This window comes from Lobosporangium transversale, assembly GCF_002105155.1.
Source record: "Lobosporangium transversale strain NRRL 3116 chromosome Unknown BCR41scaffold_18, whole genome shotgun sequence".
NCBI lineage: Eukaryota > Fungi > Mortierellomycota > Mortierellomycetes > Mortierellales > Mortierellaceae > Lobosporangium > Lobosporangium transversale.
Genome location: NW_019028996.1, coordinates 421,552 through 440,785, shown reverse-complemented (window position 1 = coordinate 440,785; position 19,234 = coordinate 421,552). Strand labels below are relative to the sequence as shown.

Here is a 19,234-nt window from a genome sequence, read left to right as displayed (position 1 = left end):
TCCCCAGTGTAACCAAAAACATCCTGCTCCTGCTCCTGCTACTTCTGAACCCTCCCGTCCCAAGCCTGTTACTATCCTGCCACCCAAACACCACCAGCAAAAGCAGCCTGCCGATAAAAAGCCTCATGGATGGGAGATCATGGGTGTTGCTCCTACTCCCGATAATCAACGTCCCAAAAATGGGCCACGTCCACACAAAAATCAAACTAGTGGCAACAGACATCCAAGCGCTCCAGCGGCTCCTCACACTCCCGTTGATGCACGCACGACTGCTAACCAAAGCCTAGGCTTCTTCCCTCGTCCTCGTCAGGTGCCTCAGATTGCAGCTCGACCTAACTCTGTGAACAATACCTCTGTCCATGACCCATCAGCTCACTTGCTTAGTCTTCTTCACAAGAACGTTCCTTTAGAGGATGGTGCTCATAGTGTTCAACCAGGCCCCTCTATTCCTCCATTTGCGCTCCCAGCTGCTGGAACTCAAGCTGCAGCTTTGCTTGAGCACTTTCGACCTGCTCCACCACCCCAGCAACAACAGTCAAAACCCTCAGCTTGGATGAAGCCTTCACATATCCAGCAACACCATAAGCAGAATACTCATCGTGCTCAACGTCAACCTCGTCCCCCTCATGGGCCTCACAACTTTGGCCACTCACATCAAAATGTTAATAACAGCAGTGGCGGCAGCAGTAGCAATAATATAGCCACCAGCAGTAATACCTATCACCACAACAATGGACCACGTCCACAAGGAAATGCTCAGCGGGGCGGCGGTCATCATCGTAATGGACAAGGACATGTCCGTCCTCGGCCTTTACCAGCCAATGAAGATGATGTTTCAGCATCAATCCCCTCACATAAAGAGCATAAAGAGCATAAAGGCTCTAAAGAGTTGAGAGAGTCTAAGGAACCAAAAGAGCCCAAGGAACCTAAGGAGCCAAAAGAGCAAAAGGAACCAAAGGAGCCAAAAGAGCAAAAGGAACCAAAGGAACCCAAAGCACCTAAGGAATCAAAGGAATCTAAGGGACAAAGAGCAGGTAGTTCTGGCAAGCAGCAAAACCATAATGGCCAAAACAACCAAGGTGGTAATGCGCGTCGTCGCAACCGCGGAAAGGATGCAGGCGGAGGAAATACTACGTCGGCTCCTGCAACAGAAGAATCTTCTTCCTCAGCGCCAGTTCCTGCTTCCGTCTCTGCTCCTGCCCCTACTCAGATCCCCGCGCCGACTGTTTGAATGTTAAATGATAGTCGTAATAGCTTTTTGTTTGTTTGTTAGAATTAAAAACTCTATTAGTTTACAGTTATCTCGCCATTATGTGGGGGTTTTATTATTATTGCTGTTTTTCTAAATGCATTTCTTAATGCTTCTTGGCTTGCTTGCTGTCCTTATCATAGTAACGGTCCAAAACCTCTTTAGTCCATTCACCAAAATTGCGTCCATCTTCTGTAACGATGGTTTCGAGCGAGGGCTGCATAAAGACTGCAAATGTATTTCTGGCCAATGTAGCATAGTGTTTGGGATCATTTTCAGGAGGAGTTGCACCACGAACGCAGTGAGGTGTTGCGGCCAACAAGCCACGAGTAGCTAGCTGTAAAGCCTCGCCTGTTTGGAATGCCAAATGATCGCGAGGAATGGAGGCCTTAACAACTTGTTGGCCACGGTTACGGATATACAATCCAGCTTCGGGGTCAGGGCAACTGACCTCCTTCCAGCCTTCGCTTTTATCAGATTCATCGATATACATGGCGCTAGTCAGGCCAGTGAGAGAACCGTGATCCAAATGCCATCCACACCATGAATCCATATCATCCCTCTTCTCGCCCTCGATAGTTCCGGTCTGCGGATAATAATGTAACAATCTTGCCTTAGTTGTCTTGGAGTCACGGATGACATCTTGAAGATGCGTAGGCGAGAAGGAAGGTAATTTGGAGTGCACAAGTTTGTCACATTCCTTGGCGACTTGTTTTCCGAGCTCGACAATAAATTGCCCCAATTCCTTGAAGGCAACTTCAAGCTCGGGTAGATCTTCTGATGGCCAAACGTTGGGATGGCAATATTCGGGGAACTGCTCCTGGAGAATCTTGGAAGATTCAGGTTCATCCATCAATGGATTGGCATAGTAACTTCCTTTGGAGACGTCTACATTTTCCATGCCACAATATATTGTCCATGGACGTGGAGGATGTAATTAAAAGAAGAAAAAAAAAAAAAAAAAAAAAAAAAAAAAAAAAACTGGGTCAGGGCGTATTGAAAGAAATGCGGGGTGCATAAACTCTAACGTTGCACAGACATGAGCCATCTGTCATTTTCCATCCCGGAACTGTTGGCCCTCCCTCATTTCCCAAGCTCACAATAGTCTAGTTTATTTAATCCGAATTCCGAAAGCGAGTTACTCTAACATTCACGAACGACTGTTCATAGGCCGAGCCATCAATATCGTACAAGAAAAAATTCCCACGAATGCATTTCCCACAAGACTTTGCATGACTCCATTTGCTTTTTTTTTTTTTGATAATTCTTTTGCAAGTAATACACTTTACCAGGTTTTCCATTCATAATCTCCTTGCCACAACTCCATCCAAAACTGTAACGACTGGCAGCATGGACAGTCTTGTCTTTGGCCTCTTCTGGTAGGGCTGCAAAAGTGGATGCAAGCTTCAGTAGTCGCTCACGGAGAGCCAAGTACTCTTTAGGTAAGTTGCTAACCAACAATAAGCCAAGACAGTGCTCGTGTGCGCCAAATGCCTCCTCAATCTTTGCAGAGATATCAGTACCAGAGACAAGGTCTTGATAGTCAACTACGACAACTTGGTTATCCGAAGTACTCTGGTATAAAATGCATTAAAAAATATAGAAAATAACAGTGTTTAGGATGCCAAAATAACTAGAATTACTTTTAAAATAACATATGTACTATCTTTCCCTCGTCCTCCTCGGTCTTAATTTCTAAAGCATTTACCGTGGTCATAATGAAAGCGGATGGAGTAATGAGATGAAAGAAAAAAGTAAAAGAAAAAAGACAAGCAGTCAGTGCGCCTGTTTTTGGACCCTGGGAATCTTAGCTTTGCCACCAACCGAGTAGCACGTGATAGCCAGCAGGACGACCAGGTAAGCCTGGCCTAGTGGCTAAAGCTTCCCCCTCTGTAGCGGAGAGTCTGGGTTTCAAACCCGGAAGGTCCGTTTTTTCTTGGATCAAAGCAGGGGGAAGTACGGCCCCCGACCTGAGTATGGAACAGGTTAATTTTCCTTTGTACTAACCCAGTCTTTGCATCATTAAAAATGCAATTGTCCCATAAGTACCACATATTAGAAGATAGAAAGGAATTGTTTATGCGATGCACACCACTACCAAATAAAAAAAATAAAAAATAAAAAATAAAAATAAAAAAATAAAAAAACCAGGAAGGGTTCGGGAGTTTGTTATATGTATCCAAGAATGCATGTTGATCTTAGTAGCTTGCAAACTCGTAAATCAACCTCTTGCCGTCGGGAGAAAGGCCACTTTCGTACATCGCAAAAGTATTGCTGTCGGCATCAGCCCATTCGTGAGCCTTTGCTTGTGGACCCAAGGTTTGCTTCTTGTCAGCAGCAAAGTAAACTGATTCAAATTTTTTGTAAGTTCGGTTTGCATTTTCAGACATGGTAATGTGTTGATAGCTTATAATTCCTGAAAAATTAATATTTATCTAGTATAAGTATAGTTGTTTTATCTATTTTGTTATTTGAGTAGACAATTAGACTACCATTCTTAACTCTCTTGAGTTCTCAGTCTTGCTATCCTTGAGAACGAAGATGCGGTGGCTGAAATCGATTGGTGCAGCCATGTCATCTTTCACTTCTTGGAGAACCATCAAATCGCAACTCTGCAATCTCAACGGGGTTGAGGTCAGGGTTGTCAGCTATGAACTGGTCCAAGGTACGATCAACAGCCTTGCGCTGCAGCGCAAAGAGACGACAACCTCCAACAGGCAATGGCTGGGGCAGGTTTGCTCCCGTCAATTTTGCTCTCTTTCCTTTTTTTTTTTTTTTTGCCTTACTCATTTTTCATTTTCTCCCAGCATTTCAGCCATACTCAGTCTTACACATCTTTATTAACAATGGTCACCACAAGGAGACTAACACAGAAAAAAATGATTACAAATAAGCTTGAGGATGCCTCCACACCCAATAAACGAAAAAGACAAAATCAACACCCACAACGCAAAAGGCGCGCCATGCCACCGTTGCTGGAGCTGAACTGCGTTGTCGAGGGAGAAGCAACATCTTTCCCAGTGAAGGTTTTTTCGTGCAAAGTGTTGGGATACTCAAGCAAGCCATCTATTCGCCTGCCAAGTTTGGTGATATCCTACCAGAGAACCTAACTCTCTACAAGGTTTCCATCCCTGACGAAGGCAAGACCGTCGTTGAGTCAAAAATGGAACTTGTGGGTTATTTAATTCCGAACTTCCAAAGGGGACTATCCATGTTTTTGTCAAGCCACCACAGCGAGGTATGGTTGCAATTGAGTTTTTTATTTGTTATTGGAGAGATGTGTCTCGGCGGAGTGCGACTTTGGATATCATCTCTATAAAGAATTTGAGAAGTCGCCTCCAAGGTCCGCGCACATCCTCAGACTCCTACTGCTAGTTTTTCGTCCTTTCATAACGTTGTTCTTATGTTTATTTAAACGCCAATTTTCAAACCAATAATTTTATTATTCCCTCTTTTTAGCTCAGAAACGACCTCGCGAACATGAGCCCGATACTCCTCAAAAGGTTGGCATGAATATCTTGTATCCGATGGTCCAATAGCCTTGCATTCTACTTTGATCGAATTGCTCAATGATGACAGGTTCAAGTTAGAATCGCGTAAAAAATTTAAAGCCACACTAGATGGAAAAGATGTGGGCGACCAAGTCGAATTACCAAATATTGGACAAGAACCAAAACACTATGGGAAAGGCTTCCAGGGCAAATCGTTCATTATTACTGAACAGATGATGGAGCTGTGGAATAAATTCTCCGCGGATAGCAATAGATCAATCAAGAGGGTATTGGCTGGACCGATGGGCGTCTGCAAATCCTCCCTTGCAATATTCCTTGCAAGAAAAGCGTATGCAGAAGGTTGGTCAACACTTTATGTCGCGAATGCCGCTGAACTAGCTAACTTGGCTGTCGCTGTAGCAGCTAAGGAAATATGCCTCCGATCCTTTGTCCTTAATAAGGACCTGTTGGCTACTTCAGACCTTAAAAAGTTGTTACTGCACGAAAACTCTGGACGATCCCATAGTTTTTGCCGCCGAGATAATTTTGTCCAAGATACTTTGTCAAAAGAGCAAGAAAACTCTCATAATCATTGATGAACATGGCGAACTTTTCCGCAAGAACAATTGGTCATGGCCTGACCTTTTGAACCCACTAATTCACCTAACTTTATGGCCCCAGGATGTGAATGGCGTTCGGGTTGTCTTCACAGGGACGGCACATGCTTCATATGAAAGAGTCTACATCTCGGATGATATCGAGGACTGGGTGGAGTTTGTTCGGCCTTTATCGAACAATATCTTCGACAAGACCCTATCCTTGAGCACCTTGCCATCGAGGAATACCGTAAAAAAGGAGGTGAAGAGAGTAACCAATAATGTCCCAAGAGGTCGTTAAATTAATAGACTATATTAGTGATGGTAGCAGACTTGATGACGATACCTATTCAACAAAAGATCGGCAGATTTGAATCGGCGCGGTGCGAAACATTCTATAAAAAATCAAAGGAATACTTCCATATACTCACTGAGGTCCAACAAAATTCTCAGCGTTCTGCTCTTTCTGCGTTATTTCGCCCAGATGTACATGTACATGGGCCTCCGTTCATTGATCTTAGCTTGATTTATCTACGTCGGATTAATAGGAGAGTTGAGCACTATTTCTTATGTCCACCGGCAAAGGAGGCTCTCCTCGACATATATAGAAAGATGCCACTCCCTAAAGATTCTTTTAATGCCCTGAGGGGTGGGAACTTGGATCCCAACGAGTTCGAGGATTTGTTGTTCCAAACTTTCGTTTCTTACAGAGGGTTTACCCTTAATACAACAAATCTGGGAGGAGAAGATGCCGTTCCTCTGACATGGTCTTGGACCCGTCTATAGGAACTAGAGAAAATACACTCAGGAGGTTTCCAAAGGGTACTGGGAGGTTCGATTATGTCTACGACAAGACATTATTCAAGTCTCGATATCAAAATTTGATGATCATGACGACAGTTCAGCAATCATCACGAAAGCCTTTGCGCCCTCCAACCCCCCTGATCCTCGCCGCCCAGACTAAGGGAAAGACAAGACAAAATCGATCGAAAATAGAAATCAAATTGAGGTATATATGGATAGTGCGTTTGAAGGGGTGCACAGGGCCTGGATCGATTCTAACACAAATTTATTTCACTTAACAAGGGATGGAGATGAGCTTGACGACTTTAAAATTGTCTATATTTGTGGATGTTTGAATATCCCGAACCATACTGGGCTCGTTAAGAAATATCCACAATTGCTCCATGTCAATGCTACGGAACTTAAAAACAAATTTTTTGGGGCCCCTGAAGTAGCTATGCCTCCCATTAATATAGGATCATTTACCTCAAGAGAAGTTTTGGTGAATGATTTTATTAATTAGTCAGCACAGGTGTATCGGTCCCAAAGAACGCACATCCCAGGTAGCTTACTGACCTCTCAGTAAAGACGTATGCAAGTGGACGGGTGGCATAAATGTCTAGATTAGTAGCGATAAATTATACGTATTTCAGCATTGCCCCGAGTCTAAATCCTTCATAAAGTTTGCTTTTTTAAAAAAATGCCACACTGCTTGAGCATGTTCCATTTGCTGAAACGATGCCAGTGCCTGGCAGGCCATCTGCATCACAAAAGGTGTTATTTCAATTGCTATTGTCGATCCACTCAAGTGTCCATTCATTCATAGCTATGAGAGTTGTTCTGTTCAAAATTGTGAATCCGTTTCATTGTTCCACCTCGGTGAAATGTTTATCCGGTGAGTAGACTTGTAACAAAAAGGACGCTCTACCCACCAGTCTGGTCCGTGCGCAACGTGGTATTTTTTGAAAATGCATAAAACCAGTCCCTAGAAGTTGATTTTGGTCTTGGACGCACTGTTTGTAGTTGAAATGGTGCAGAGTTGCCCATGTTGCCTCAGAAACCTCAAAGCCTTTCCATTGAACCAAAAACTCCATGTCATTGTCATCTTCATGGCGGTCTAATATTCTAGCAACCTCGTACCCTTCGTGCATTGTCTCTGTCATGGTCAGTGCTCCTATTCGAACTGAAATTTTGTCAATTGATATTTATTTTTTTAATCTGAAACATCATAATTGACAAAATTTCAGTTCGAATAGGAGCACTGGTCATGGTCTCATCTGCGGTATCTAATATGTTGGGCTGCACAATAGCTGCAGATAAAAATGCCTCCTGTAGCCCTAGTAAACCTCAACCATGGTTTAGTTTGACTTTGATGCTGGAGAGCTTCTCATATGCAGCCTGGTACTCATTGCTGTCAGTTGGTTGTAGAAGTCATGCTCAAATAGCGTGAGGCCTTCTCTATAGCTAGCATGTAATTTGTCCTAAAAACCCTCTTTTTCCACTTTTCATAATGCTGTACTAGTTGATGATCTAATTACGGACACCTTGGACTGAAGTTAGTAGATTGTTTGTGGCTCTATCGAGGTGAGCCAGGTTGTGTTGGACTTGACATGCCTGACACACCGCATCATCTGTCCACATGTCTCCATATTGACTTTACTATGAGTGCTGAAGAATCCTATAACATAGTTTACACGATTCCCAACATTGTAATCAATACCCATCGAGATACTGGGAGCATGGATAAAGTAGTCAAGGTTAGCCATGTGGCTGTTGTTATTCTTGACTATGTTGTGCTTGTCAACTTCCGATGTATTCTTGGTCACGCACATCCCACGAAAACCTTTTTCCTGGAGCATTTGTTGTAGTGACTCAGTATTTTCAGCGCTATGTGTGCTCAATATCCAGATACGCTTGCGATCCTACAACAAGTCTAACACTTTAAGCTTCAACAACTCTTCTGTCTCATACATCATTACCTGGTCACCATCCTGTGCCTTGCTTGCCCTTGATGTCTCGGTAGTCAGTGAACACGAGGCGCACTGTAAGCATATCGGCTAACGTTCGTCTGCATGTGATTGCAACGAATTTGGATCCCTTATCTGCCTTGACGGGTTGCTCTTCCAATACTGTTTTTAATGTACCTATATCAGATCGAATCATCAAACTGGGGGGTTGTTTCTGCACTATATTGAACTCGCGATGGCTGCGTTTGGGAGGCGATAGATAAGTATGCTTGACATAACGCTCATTGTAAGTGGTGTCTGCATTCAATATAGTAGAAGGGTCTCCTAATGGGAGTCTGGCCATGGCCTCTATAGTCTGACAAAAGTCGAGTCTGCCTATCTCCACGGCAGTTTCTGGTATCCTCTGAGCGATGATAGTGTAGGTAAATCCTGCCGGCTATCCTAAGCTTCAAAAATGCATTGTCTCTGTCATGGATCCGTTTACACACATCACACTGACCTGCACGATCTCGTCTCAGCTTGAAAATCATACCGCCACTGTATTCCATCATCTTATACTGGCTTGCATACTTGTACTGCGCAAATATACCTTGACAGCATCAGCAACAACATGAGATAAGGACAACTGGAAGGTTTGCGTCATATCTCCAGGTGTTGTTGATGATTGTGTTATCTGATTGAGCTGGCGTTGTGAGCGTCTGTTAGCCACAGTCTGATATACCACTTTGGTACTATCAGACCGAACATTGGTGATGAAAAGTTCTCCATCCAATGCATCCATATATGCCTGGTGCCATGGGGCACGGACGAAATGTCTGACCATGTCTTTAAGTTTCGAGCTTCTGAGACATCGAATGCTTCTGCTTCTTGAGTATACACCTGAATCAATGTACTTGAGCAGCTTACCTTCATTCTGATCCTGATCAGCTTTGATATCATCGAAAGAGTCAAGCAGGAATGTTCGAAGGTGTCTGTGATTGTTCTCAAATGCACATGTTGGTATCATGACATGCAATGATATCTTTTTATGAATGGATGAAGTCAAGATTCGGCATTGATTCTCGGTGACGGGATATTCCGGTGCATATTGGTTGCGAGCAGCAAGAAACTCACCAAGCACTTATTTTTCAAGTCGCGCAATAGCATCGATGCCTTCGCTAGGGACGGGTGGGCTAGCGCCGTCTTCGAGTGAAGGGAGATCAACGTTTCCCTTGGAGGCCGTAGTAAGTTTCCAGTCAATGTCATAGTACTCACAACAGGGATGTCCTTCTCGGATTTGCTCGAAAAAGCATCTGTAATGATTTTATTCGATGGCCCAACTTCTTGACAGTTTTGGTTAATCTACTCTTTGGTCCCTCTTTGTTCATTGAAGCCTAATCAATGAATAAATGGGAACGAAACTGCAGCAATAGAGATCGAAAGGATCCAGATGATATATACTTCCAGATCATGTTCTGAAGAGGGTATTGTGGAGAACAGTCACTGGGAAGCGCAGAGTTCTGAAAGGGTAATGAGTTCAGCCGCTAATCCTTTTTTTTATTCATCATCATTTTTACGCTCAACTATTTAAACAACAATCTCATCCAGATCAGCATCATGGGTCTCCGAAGCTATGTCAAACAACTCAACTACAGCTATGAAGTCACCACTGGACTGTATATGCTCGAACCATGGGAGAAGGCTGTCTTTAGTACGTAGTTCATTTTGTTGATCCTGTAGTTAACCAGAAGACAAGATGATGAAGTGATGATGAAGTGATGAAAAAAAAAAAAAAAAAAAAACCACAAAACTCACAAGTGGATATGTGCTGTGAATGAGCAAAGGCCTTTTTCACTTTGTTCGTACAACATCAAACAACAGTGTGCTTCTGAACTTGGATTCATCCTGGCTATTGTTTACTATATCTCACGCTGTTCTCTTTCTCTCTGCTAACGTTGTATATTAGACTCTGTTGTGATGGTTGGCATTCTTTTGACCACATATGCGACGTACAACTACATCTCAAAACTGACAGGGGGACTCTTTTAGAAACAATCAAGCGATGACAGCAAGACCCATCGTATCGTAGAAAGTTGCCCTGCCAAAGGTATCTTTGGCCTTTTTTTTTTCCAGCACAATAACAACAAAGTATGCTAGTCCCTATCCCAAGTTGAGATGACAACGATTAGACAGATTGATTAATAGACAGATCTGTCTGGAATCGCCGTTTTCTCCTATCTTTACTTTTCTTCTCTATCATAATACTATTATTAATTATATACAAATATTTAAATGAATAAACCTAATAACTGCCAAGATAGCATAAACTAAGTCCTGACTCTCTATATGACGCGAAAAAGAAAAAAAAAAAAAAAAAAAAAAAAAAACATCGTTTGTTTTTCCTCTCTGATTTGCCCTCGCTCGTCTGACATTAACATGCTAGTTGCTGTGTCTTTAGTGAAGTGAATGAATACAAAGAAATAATTGGTGCCTGTGCATTATTATTATTTTCCGTAATCCAGATCACACCAACTTGTCTTTCCTTCTCCTATGCTTGGATGTACCTGAATCGAATAATGCTAAGGAAGATGCTTGGGAAAAGTGCTTGCAGACACTTTTTTTTGTCTCACCACATCCAGAGTACATGTGTATACTTCTGTGATATCAACAAAAAAAAACGATGTGCAGAGCGGTGGTATTGACTCTGCACTGTTCGATCATTGTCTTACATGTTTGTAAGCCGAGTTTTCGAATACTATTATCCTTTCAATGCATTTTAGTTTACATCTGCCATGCTAATGAACCAAAGTGACAGAAGAAAAAAGAGATGGCCAAAATGGCAATTATCAACCCTCTGTCTTTATTTATTTATTTATTTATTTTCCTCTTTTTTTAGCATAAGCAGAACTTTTTTTTACGCTTCCGGCATCATTAGAGGCGGGGCCATCCAGCATGTAGACTGGAGGGTATTTTATATATAATTATGCACATGTCATGCATATTCTATCCTCAAAAGGCAGTGCAATAATACTCTATTACACAAAAAAAATATTAAACAAGATTTGGGCTGTCTGTTGCTAAACTGAAGTTTGGATATGCAAAATACGGCGCAGGCAAAAGCTTAGCGGGAATAATATTGATCTAGTTGCCACGGGCGAAGCAAAACCAATTCGATCAAACAAGAAAAAATAAAATAAACATTGAGGGCGCGTAAAGGTGCTTAAAGTGTATCAAGCAAAAAAAAAAAAAAAAAAAAAAAAAAAAAAGTGATTGCTATCAAAGAGACAAGGAGGCAAAAAAAGACAGCGGGTGAGCTAGTCTTTATTCCCATCCTTGGTTCGCCTCCTTCCCTTCAATAAAACTGTTAGGAGTAAGGCATTCCTCTTTTATTTTTCAAACGCCCCTCTTCTTAACAGCATATAGGAAACATCCTTGCTCAGGAAACCAACTTTCTTTTTTTTTAAGAGAAAACCTTTATAAATCGCCTCAACTTCCTCTTTTTTTTTTTCTCTTCTTCTTTTTCCTTTGCTCTTCCACCGCCCTTGTCTTCTTTCTCTGATACTCCTCATACCTCTGATACACCACTTCGTTTACTCTCCTCTTATCTACACTTATTCGTCTACTCATTTATTCACTATGCACGGCACATACTTCAAGCGTCCTGCTGAGTATTACCGCAGGTCATTGTGGACATACCCAGGTATGGATTCGTATTCGTTTTTTTTTTTCTGTATTCTCATATCAATACTTTTTGCTTGTTATAAAATATAACCTACCGCAGCAGAATTGAAGGAAGGCTGCATCAAACCTGGTTTTTTATTTTTATTTTTTTGGGAAGATCTGTTGTGCCTGTGTTCATTTGTGTTGTGTCAAATGTCAAATCGCGTATCGCGTATGGCTTTTTTTGTCCAATTTTGTCCAAAAAAATCTTGTGAAATGCTCTGTTACATGACACAAAAACTAAACCGATCTTTTCTTTCAAAACTAGATACTCTTCGTTTTCGCGGATCTGTTATTCCCTCGGTGATTAAGGATGTGGTTGTCATCACCTCCTTCAGTTACTTTGTCATTTTCCTTGAAAACTCAAAGTTCTTTGACGGTTCCTTAAATATTCCCAACATGATTGGTAAGGTCCCTTTGCGCCCTCATTAATAGTATTTACCTTGGACAAAATGAACCTGTACTTCTTTGAGTATACAAGTTACTAAACTCTTCTCATTACAAAAAAAAAGTCCCTGCGTTGTCTGTCGTCGTGGGTCTTATCTTAGCCTTCCGAACCAACACAGCCTATGATCGATACTGGGAAGGCCGCAAACTGTGGGCTAGTCTTGATGTCCAGATCCGCAACTTCTCACGAATGATCTGGGTTGGCATGAAAGAGAATCGTCATGAAACCCTTGTTTCTCCAGGCGGTACTGTCCGCCTCCGAGACTACCATTTGTTCGGCCGTACCAACTCTAAAAAGTCCACAAACTCTGTTCGCAGCAGCAGCCATAATGGCCATTGTCATGGAAACACCGCAACAAGTCGCACAGAGAATGCCTCTAGCGCCACACTGATTGATATTGGTAACAGCCCACAGCAACAGCGACATCTCGATGATGATCACGAAAAGATCTTGGTCATCCGTCTATTGCTGGCATTTGCTGTCTCAGTCAAGCACCATCTGCGTCAAGAATTTGGCATTCGCCACCACGATCTCAAGAATTTGTTACCCGAAGATTTTGAACCCTGTGCCAACGAAAACGTTGAACTCAAGCCCTACCAGGACAAGGCCATAGGAGATCGCCACCGTCTACAGGACGCCGAACCCTGGAATATTGTAGCAGGCAATGAGGATGGGCAGATGTCATTACCATTGGAGATTGCACATGGGCTGTCGCTCTGGGTCATCACTGAATCTCGTGCAGGCAGGATCGAAAGCTCATTGATCGGAAACTTGCTGTCATCGATCAACTCGATGGTAGACATCTTTACAAACATGGAACGAATCGTTTACACACCCATTCCATTGGCCTACAGCATTCATCTGTAAGTCAATATCTTATTGAAATTCCTTTGTCACTGTCTGTTTTATTTCAGTTTTCTCTAAACTAATGAACATTCTAATTTGTTTGATTTACCACCTTACTTCAAAATAGTCGTCAAGTTGTTTATCTTTACTGTCTGGCCTTGCCTTTCACCTTCATCAGTGCTCTTGGCTGGTTGACAGTTCCATTGATGTGTTTAGTCTCGTTCACACTCTTTGGTGTCGAAGCCATCGGTCGTGAAATCGAGAACCCCTTCGGCAAGGACGCCAATGACTTGCATATGGATGACTTCTGTTCATCTCTCAAGCGTGAGCTCGATTACACTGTTAATCTCAAGAACACCGTTCCCGGAGCCTGTGCTTAAAGAATAACTACCGCCACAATCATCACGCTGCCAAGAGAGAAAACTATAACACGAAACAGACATATGATGTAGATGAAGGGCAGGCGAATTATAAATATTTGTAAATAAAATGAAAATTGTAGTATAATTCTGTACAGATTGATTCGTGAGCCAAAAAAAAAAAAAGTCCTGCATCGGACTTTTTTTATCTATCCATTTACTTCCATTTTTATGATCTGGCAAAAAAAGAAACTTAGGATGCGTAAGTACATTTATATATTTGTATGCATTTTTTGTATTTTATGTCATTTTTTTTCAGTCTGCACCTCAAACATCAACGAATAAATATAAATGTGTATTTTTCTTCCGTTCTTGTTTGGTTCATACTACTATTTATGATTACTTATTTATTAATAAGTTATTAAGCATGGTCATCATCACGGTAACGCTCCTGGCGTCCCGAACGCTGCGGACGGCTGTCAACCTCATCATCGTCATCCTCATCTCCAATCTCGAATGAACCATGGCCTCGATTATTGCTAGTCAAGAGGATATCACCATCGCGGCCAACCCTGTTATAAGGCAAAACACCCTTCCCCTTGTCCTCCACCAATTTCTTTCCTGCTGTCTTCCAAAAAATGATACCGCCAGCAGACAAAACGATCACACTTCCTACCACGCCTCCAAAGAATGTTGAAGATGATGAGCCTGACGTCGAATCGTCTGCATTGTTGGTGCCGTTGTTATCTCCAGTTTGATCCTTGTTGCCTGTGTTAGGAGCGGGGGCAGGTGGTGGAGTACCTCCGTTAGGGTTCACTCCACCAGGAGGTGCTTGTGTACCGCCATTTCCTCCTGTAGCGGCATCGCCTTGACCTTGAATAGGAGCCTTGTTAAAGATTTCTCCAAGTGAATCTGTGGACCAGCCAACCCACTTGAAGGAACGGGCCGCGCCCGGATAGCCACCATAGTATCCATCAAGACCAAATGTGAAATTTTGACAATTGGAATCTGTATAGAAGTTGATAGTGGCATTATTGGGTGCAAAGTTAAGGAACGAGTATTTTGAAAAGGCCAACTCAGAGGCAAAGCAAGTGTTGAAGGGGACATGTTCAGTCCCGATCGGGCCGTTGCCGTCGTTCAAGTACACAATGTCAACATAATCTGTGTTGTGAGGAGGAGCCACAGGAGTATCTTGAACTTGTGCGGAAGAGATGGCGAGAGCTGCCAATGCAGTTGCACCCAGCAATGATGATGATGATGAGAAACGCATTAGAATCTAAAGACGAAAGAAAGGAGGATTATATAGCGGAAAAAAAAAAAAAAAAAAAAAAAAAAGGTATGAGGCGTAAGATAAAAAAGAAAATGAAAGATTAGATGAAAAGGGAGAATTTAAGATGATGAAATTCACAGATTGTGAAAGGTAAGGGGATGTTGATGAAGAGAGAAAAGAATGTGTGGGTGGACAGAGTGGCTTGCCCCATTTTATCGAGACTCAGACCAGCTGGATTCCTATTTTTAGACATGTAATGCAGTTTGCAGATCCTCTCATGGGCGGGCGATGCACTTTGTGTCACCCACACTCTCACTTTCTCTGCTCGTGTGGCCATATGGCCGCATACTGCCGAGGTGCGCATATGCAGGAACGGATGACATGCGTAGATCTTGGTCTTGTCCACTCAACTCATTTATCTTTGGATGCTTCCGAGTGTGATGAGGACTATTTGCCTACACCATATAATCAATTCCTATCTTCTTCAATTATTATGCACTCTAAAATACCTATTTTTCTAATTATACTTCTCAGTGTCTTTTAAAGCTTTTCAATACCTTGCCTCAAGGCTATGCCTTTCTCTCTTTTTTACACAAGACTGTGTAGCCTTCATAACGTACTCTTTCAAGCGAACGTTGATCAGACTGTTGAAAACAATTAGGCACTGGCTCATGTAAAAGGTAAATTTAGTGATCACCCAAATACAGCTATGAGACTGAAGGCAACTTCTGTGGTATCATCGAGAGCCCGCATCTATCGTTGGCTGCCTTGCAGTCAAATACAGCATCAAAATCAAGCCCTTAAGGTAACGTTCTCATCCAAATCTGCAGATCCAACTACATTAAGGCCATTGGTTTGACTCCTATTTAAAAGTATGAATATTATTAAAAGTGTGAATATTAAAATCATGGTAAGTTAAAGCCTATAGTCTTTGATAGGCAAATTTTCCCAGGTAGTATTGTAAAAAAGAGTGCCAGTAGCACTTGAAACAAAAGTAGTTTTGCCAACCCTGAGATCTGATTGAGCAAGCTCCAGAACCCAGGTGATGAATCCAGAGATGCAAGAGGGATATGAGGGTCTACGGTACCGCCCAGGAATGCAATCTCATATAAGTACCTGATTCATGGATATGTCAGAAGTTCTTCCAGGAGGTCGAGGTATCCTCGAGATACTGTGGGTTCTAAGAGTCAAACACTTTGAAAACCAAGAGTTTTTTTTTTTTTTTTTTTTTTTTTTTTCGTCCATTCCAAAATGAAAGAGAAAAAAGGATTAATCTATTTGGCAGCCCATATCAAATATAGTAATTTTTGCCATTATTTGGCAACCTATTTTTTGGGGCTGCCACCGAACTTCACACACTTAGATGGCAGCTGGGCTGCCAAATAATGTTTTGCAAAACTAATTTGAAAAGGTTGATTGGCCACACACTACGCCTTGTTGCACTCACCATGTAATTACAAATATTAGTGTTTGTCAGAAAGAGTAAAACCCAAATGAATAAGTTGCGCTTCGATGCCTGTTAGCGGCTTCGGATGGAGCGACGACAATTGGACTTGAAATGAGTGACTTTGCTTACAGCACCGAGGTATCAACGTGTCCATAAAGAAACAACTCCGTTATAATTTTTTTTATTTATTTCCACGGGACCGTGCAAATACTATTTTTTATGAGGGCGCTATTTGGCAGCTGGGCTGCCAAAGAGAAGTTTTCAAAACTGATCATACTATTTGGTAATGGGCTGCCAAATAGATAAATCCGAGAAAAAATATACTTGCATACCAGAAAAAATGATGGTGGAAGTGGGATTTGAACCCACGCCTCTCTCGAGACCGCAACTTGAGTGCGGCGCCTTAGACCAACTCGGCCATCCCACCTTCTAAATGTGTCCTAAATCGAGGCAACTTAAGCTCACGTCCTATAACAAGTGACGTCATGGTAGGTAGGACCAGAGGTATACCTATAGTGGTACCCTCAAACCCACCCCGTCCTGCCTGGACGTCATGTTGCGACAACGTATTAGATCACCGTATGCAGTATGGTGGGCAGCTATACACAACGCATTTATTCAACAAGGATCGGAAGTCACGGTCGAGTGGGTCAAAGGACATGCCGGCAACCGAGGGAACGAAGAAGCGGACGAAGCAGCAAAACATGGACATTATGGCGAGCTATGGGATATCAACATAACGGAGCATAATGACATGTACTGCCATGCAAAGTTCAACGGTGTACCAGCGGAAGATGACTTAAGGCAGATCCTTAAGTTACAGTCAACAACTCGTACACATCACACTTGGATCGTCCAGAACAGGACGCAGGAGCATGTTAAGGATTGGACAAAAATTGATTGGCGAGCTACTATGAACATTGTTCATGATAGCAACCTACCGAAAGGACTCTTCGCCAGCCCAGCGGACTGCCAAAAGCGAGCGCACAGAATCAAGAAACTCCATGGAATGTTGCCTACAGTCATATATGAGACACTGGAGGCTGGACCTTTATGAAGACGGCAACTGCAGAGTGTGTGGGACAGAGGATGAAGACACATCGCACATCTGGAGATGTCCAAGGACGATGGAGACTCAGGCCGAGAAGTGGAAGGAGATAATCCAAAATGTGAATGTGATAGGGGAAAGAGTTGAAAGCAGTGCAGGAGCAAGCACAAAGGGCCAGGGAGAGAGGTGTAGACCCACCAAGGACAAAAGAGCCAACTTTTACTGCGGCAGAGGAGGACTACATTTGGAAAACTCTGGAGATGCATATCGATGGTGTGCGAGAAGTACGACGCCATGGTGATAGGAACGGCGATGATGAGGAAGAGAGAGCACACACCAGATTGGTCTGTGCAGGACATTTACCATGGACTTACGCCCAAGTCCATTGCTCAGAGTTGGAAAGTTGGCTTCAAGACAACAACAAGGATAGCTACATATATGGCAGGGCGCTTCGTCAAGGCCATAGAGGAATTCGGTCGTACAGAAATCTGGAACAAACGGTGTAAAGTCACCGTTGAATGGGAAAAGGCTCGTGGAATCACTGCTATGAGCAAACGCGCTAGAGGACGCAACTGTGTTGGGGAGCACAGACGTAGTAGCAATGATTTCCTTGTCCCTTCCCTCAGACAAAGACAGAAGCTGAATGTAAAAGAGATCTACAAGATCGCGGATGACCGAGTCCGGGACAGTTACCTTGGGAAAACCAAACTGGACGTGATGGAGCGGCTAGGTGGAATGAAGTTTTTGATGACTATGGATAGCGGATAATTTGTCGCGTTGCGCAACAGGCCACGTCGGAAAGGTGGACTTTGAGTACCAACCACGGCGGTCAGGGTTTATGAAATCATGGATACAGCGGTTCTTGTCGTTTGCGCAGTAATAGCTGTTTATTGACTATAGTTTCTGGAGCATTTTGTTCATAGAGTGTAGAAAATAAATCCCATGACCCTGAGGGTCCTTGTTATCAAAGAAAAAAAAAAAAAAAAAAGCAGAAGGCTTTTGTCCTTGTGGTACGGCAATGGATGCGCATCACGACAGGTGCTGTCCAGGACCTACGTTAGACCCATCCGCTGCAGACAAGGTTCTGTTGCAGAGCTTGTTAAGACAGTGACAATTGACAACCATGGAAAGGATGGGGGCGATTTCTTTCCTGTAACAGTATGTTTTCGACGTTAAACACGGTGATGAACCGTAGCAATAGTCGCGGCACCCGAAAGGCTTACCGAGGGAACGTGACTAGACTTATGGTGACTGTAAAGCGATCCTCTCTTGAGGGTGGGGCATGGAGTACATTTTAGACTGGATAGTTCTTCAGTTTTATAGCGTTGTTCGTTTAGAGAGCAAACTATTATAAAAATAATAATGATAAATAACGTATTGCTTACTGAAAATAAGTTACTTTATAATATTTTATATATTAAGTTATTGAAAGTATTAAATGATTTCCATTAACATGAACGTATAAAGAAAAGAGTTCGAGATAGCGGAACAGGTAGGCACACGTGTAGCAGGGATGAATTCTTTGTTCTCATCAGGGACAACGTCGAGCGGCAAACTACCGACAGCAGGCGGAATTGGTTATAGAGCGCTTGGAAAGTAATAAATTTTTGATGATTGAGAACTGCAGCAATAGGATTGACTCTTGGTCCTTGTTAAAAAATAAAAAAAATAAAAAAAACAACAAAAAAACTATAGTACGTATCATATATATATATATAGGTAATTAGGGCCTCTAAATATAATGCATGTTATGCGATGGGCGTCTCAGGCACACCGTTTTCTCATTGGCGTAGCCCTAGAGGTTTGTGCTCTCTGTGTATGGTCCCTGATGATTTATGTGATGTAAAAGGGACTTGGGAAAAAGAGACAAATCATGACAGGGAGGTGCGTATGAGTAAAGACAAGAATAGGGGTGGTTAGACAAAGATTATTATACATGCATTTTGACTCCTTCGTCCCTTCGTCCATAATTACGCGGTGGTCACTTGGTCCAAGAAAAAGGGGCGAATGTGTAATGGCTCAGCTTGTCAG

The 19,234-nt window shown here is 42.5% G+C and overlaps 6 protein-coding genes and 1 non-coding gene across 7 annotated transcripts; 3 read left to right on the top strand and 4 right to left on the bottom strand.

Annotated features, from left to right (window-relative positions):
• Positions 1 to 1,302: 1,302 nt before the first annotated feature.
• BCR41DRAFT_353542 (hypothetical protein) lies at positions 1,303 to 3,004 on the bottom strand. Its single transcript, XM_022024176.1, has 3 exons — positions 2,958 to 3,004; positions 2,539 to 2,824; positions 1,303 to 2,137 (listed from the first exon to the last, which is right to left on the bottom strand). The coding sequence occupies exons 1-3, from the start codon at positions 2,964 to 2,966 to the stop codon at positions 1,356 to 1,358; spliced, it is 1,077 nt and encodes a 358-aa protein (XP_021881466.1). The 5' UTR covers positions 2,967 to 3,004; the 3' UTR covers positions 1,303 to 1,355.
• Positions 3,005 to 3,820: 816 nt separating this feature from the next.
• On the top strand, positions 3,821 to 5,637 carry BCR41DRAFT_396260 (hypothetical protein; the record flags this gene model as incomplete). Its single annotated transcript, XM_022028789.1, has 5 exons — positions 3,821 to 3,982; positions 4,179 to 4,487; positions 4,709 to 4,752; positions 4,829 to 5,288; positions 5,422 to 5,637. 5 exons carry the CDS (start codon positions 3,821 to 3,823, stop codon positions 5,635 to 5,637), a joined length of 1,191 nt encoding a protein of 396 aa, XP_021881465.1.
• Positions 5,638 to 7,634: 1,997 nt separating this feature from the next.
• Positions 7,635 to 9,092, bottom strand: BCR41DRAFT_422132 (hypothetical protein; the record flags this gene model as incomplete). Its single annotated transcript, XM_022030108.1, has 3 exons — positions 7,635 to 8,006; positions 8,107 to 8,489; positions 8,676 to 9,092. 3 exons carry the CDS (start codon positions 9,090 to 9,092, stop codon positions 7,676 to 7,678), a joined length of 1,131 nt encoding a protein of 376 aa, XP_021881464.1. The 3' UTR covers positions 7,635 to 7,675.
• Positions 9,093 to 9,617: 525 nt separating this feature from the next.
• BCR41DRAFT_353541 (small subunit of serine palmitoyltransferase-like protein) lies at positions 9,618 to 10,385 on the top strand. Its single transcript, XM_022024175.1, has 2 exons — positions 9,618 to 9,776; positions 10,032 to 10,385. Exons 1-2 carry the CDS (start codon positions 9,683 to 9,685, stop codon positions 10,112 to 10,114), a joined length of 177 nt encoding a protein of 58 aa, XP_021881463.1. The 5' UTR covers positions 9,618 to 9,682; the 3' UTR covers positions 10,115 to 10,385.
• Positions 10,386 to 11,489: 1,104 nt separating this feature from the next.
• BCR41DRAFT_422130 (Bestrophin, RFP-TM, chloride channel-domain-containing protein) lies at positions 11,490 to 13,570 on the top strand. Its single transcript, XM_022030107.1, has 4 exons — positions 11,490 to 11,765; positions 12,054 to 12,191; positions 12,298 to 13,096; positions 13,207 to 13,570. Exons 1-4 carry the CDS (start codon positions 11,702 to 11,704, stop codon positions 13,457 to 13,459), a joined length of 1,254 nt encoding a protein of 417 aa, XP_021881462.1. The 5' UTR covers positions 11,490 to 11,701; the 3' UTR covers positions 13,460 to 13,570.
• Positions 13,571 to 13,780: 210 nt separating this feature from the next.
• On the bottom strand, positions 13,781 to 14,757 carry BCR41DRAFT_353539 (hypothetical protein). The gene has a single exon (XM_022024174.1). The coding sequence runs from the start codon at positions 14,706 to 14,708 to the stop codon at positions 13,860 to 13,862; it is 849 nt and encodes a 282-aa protein (XP_021881461.1). The 5' UTR covers positions 14,709 to 14,757; the 3' UTR covers positions 13,781 to 13,859.
• A 1,742-nt stretch (positions 14,758 to 16,499) lies between these two features.
• Positions 16,500 to 16,582, bottom strand: BCR41DRAFT_t70. The gene has a single exon. It is a non-coding gene; the product is annotated as a tRNA-Leu (tRNA).
• Positions 16,583 to 19,234: the final 2,652 nt, after the last annotated feature.

Bases quoted from the DNA above. Each gene is read 5' to 3' on its own strand.
- BCR41DRAFT_353542 (XM_022024176.1), bottom strand. The intron at 2,138-2,538 runs GTAAAGTGTATT...TGGAAAATGTAG, and splicing joins GATTATGAATGGAAAACCTG to ACGTCTCCAAAGGAAGTTAC.
- BCR41DRAFT_353541 (XM_022024175.1), top strand. From the start codon at position 9,683: ATGGGTCTCCGAAGCTATGTCAAACAACTCAACTACAGCTATGAAGTC. The intron at 9,777-10,031 runs GTACGTAGTTCA...GTTGTATATTAG, and splicing joins ATGGGAGAAGGCTGTCTTTA to ACTCTGTTGTGATGGTTGGC.
- BCR41DRAFT_422130 (XM_022030107.1), top strand. From the start codon at position 11,702: ATGCACGGCACATACTTCAAGCGTCCTGCTGAGTATTACCGCAGGTCA. The intron at 12,192-12,297 runs GTAAGGTCCCTT...ACAAAAAAAAAG, and splicing joins AAATATTCCCAACATGATTG to TCCCTGCGTTGTCTGTCGTC. The intron at 13,097-13,206 runs GTAAGTCAATAT...ACTTCAAAATAG, and splicing joins TTGGCCTACAGCATTCATCT to TCGTCAAGTTGTTTATCTTT.
- BCR41DRAFT_353539 (XM_022024174.1), bottom strand. From the start codon at position 14,708: ATGCGTTTCTCATCATCATCATCATTGCTGGGTGCAACTGCATTGGCA.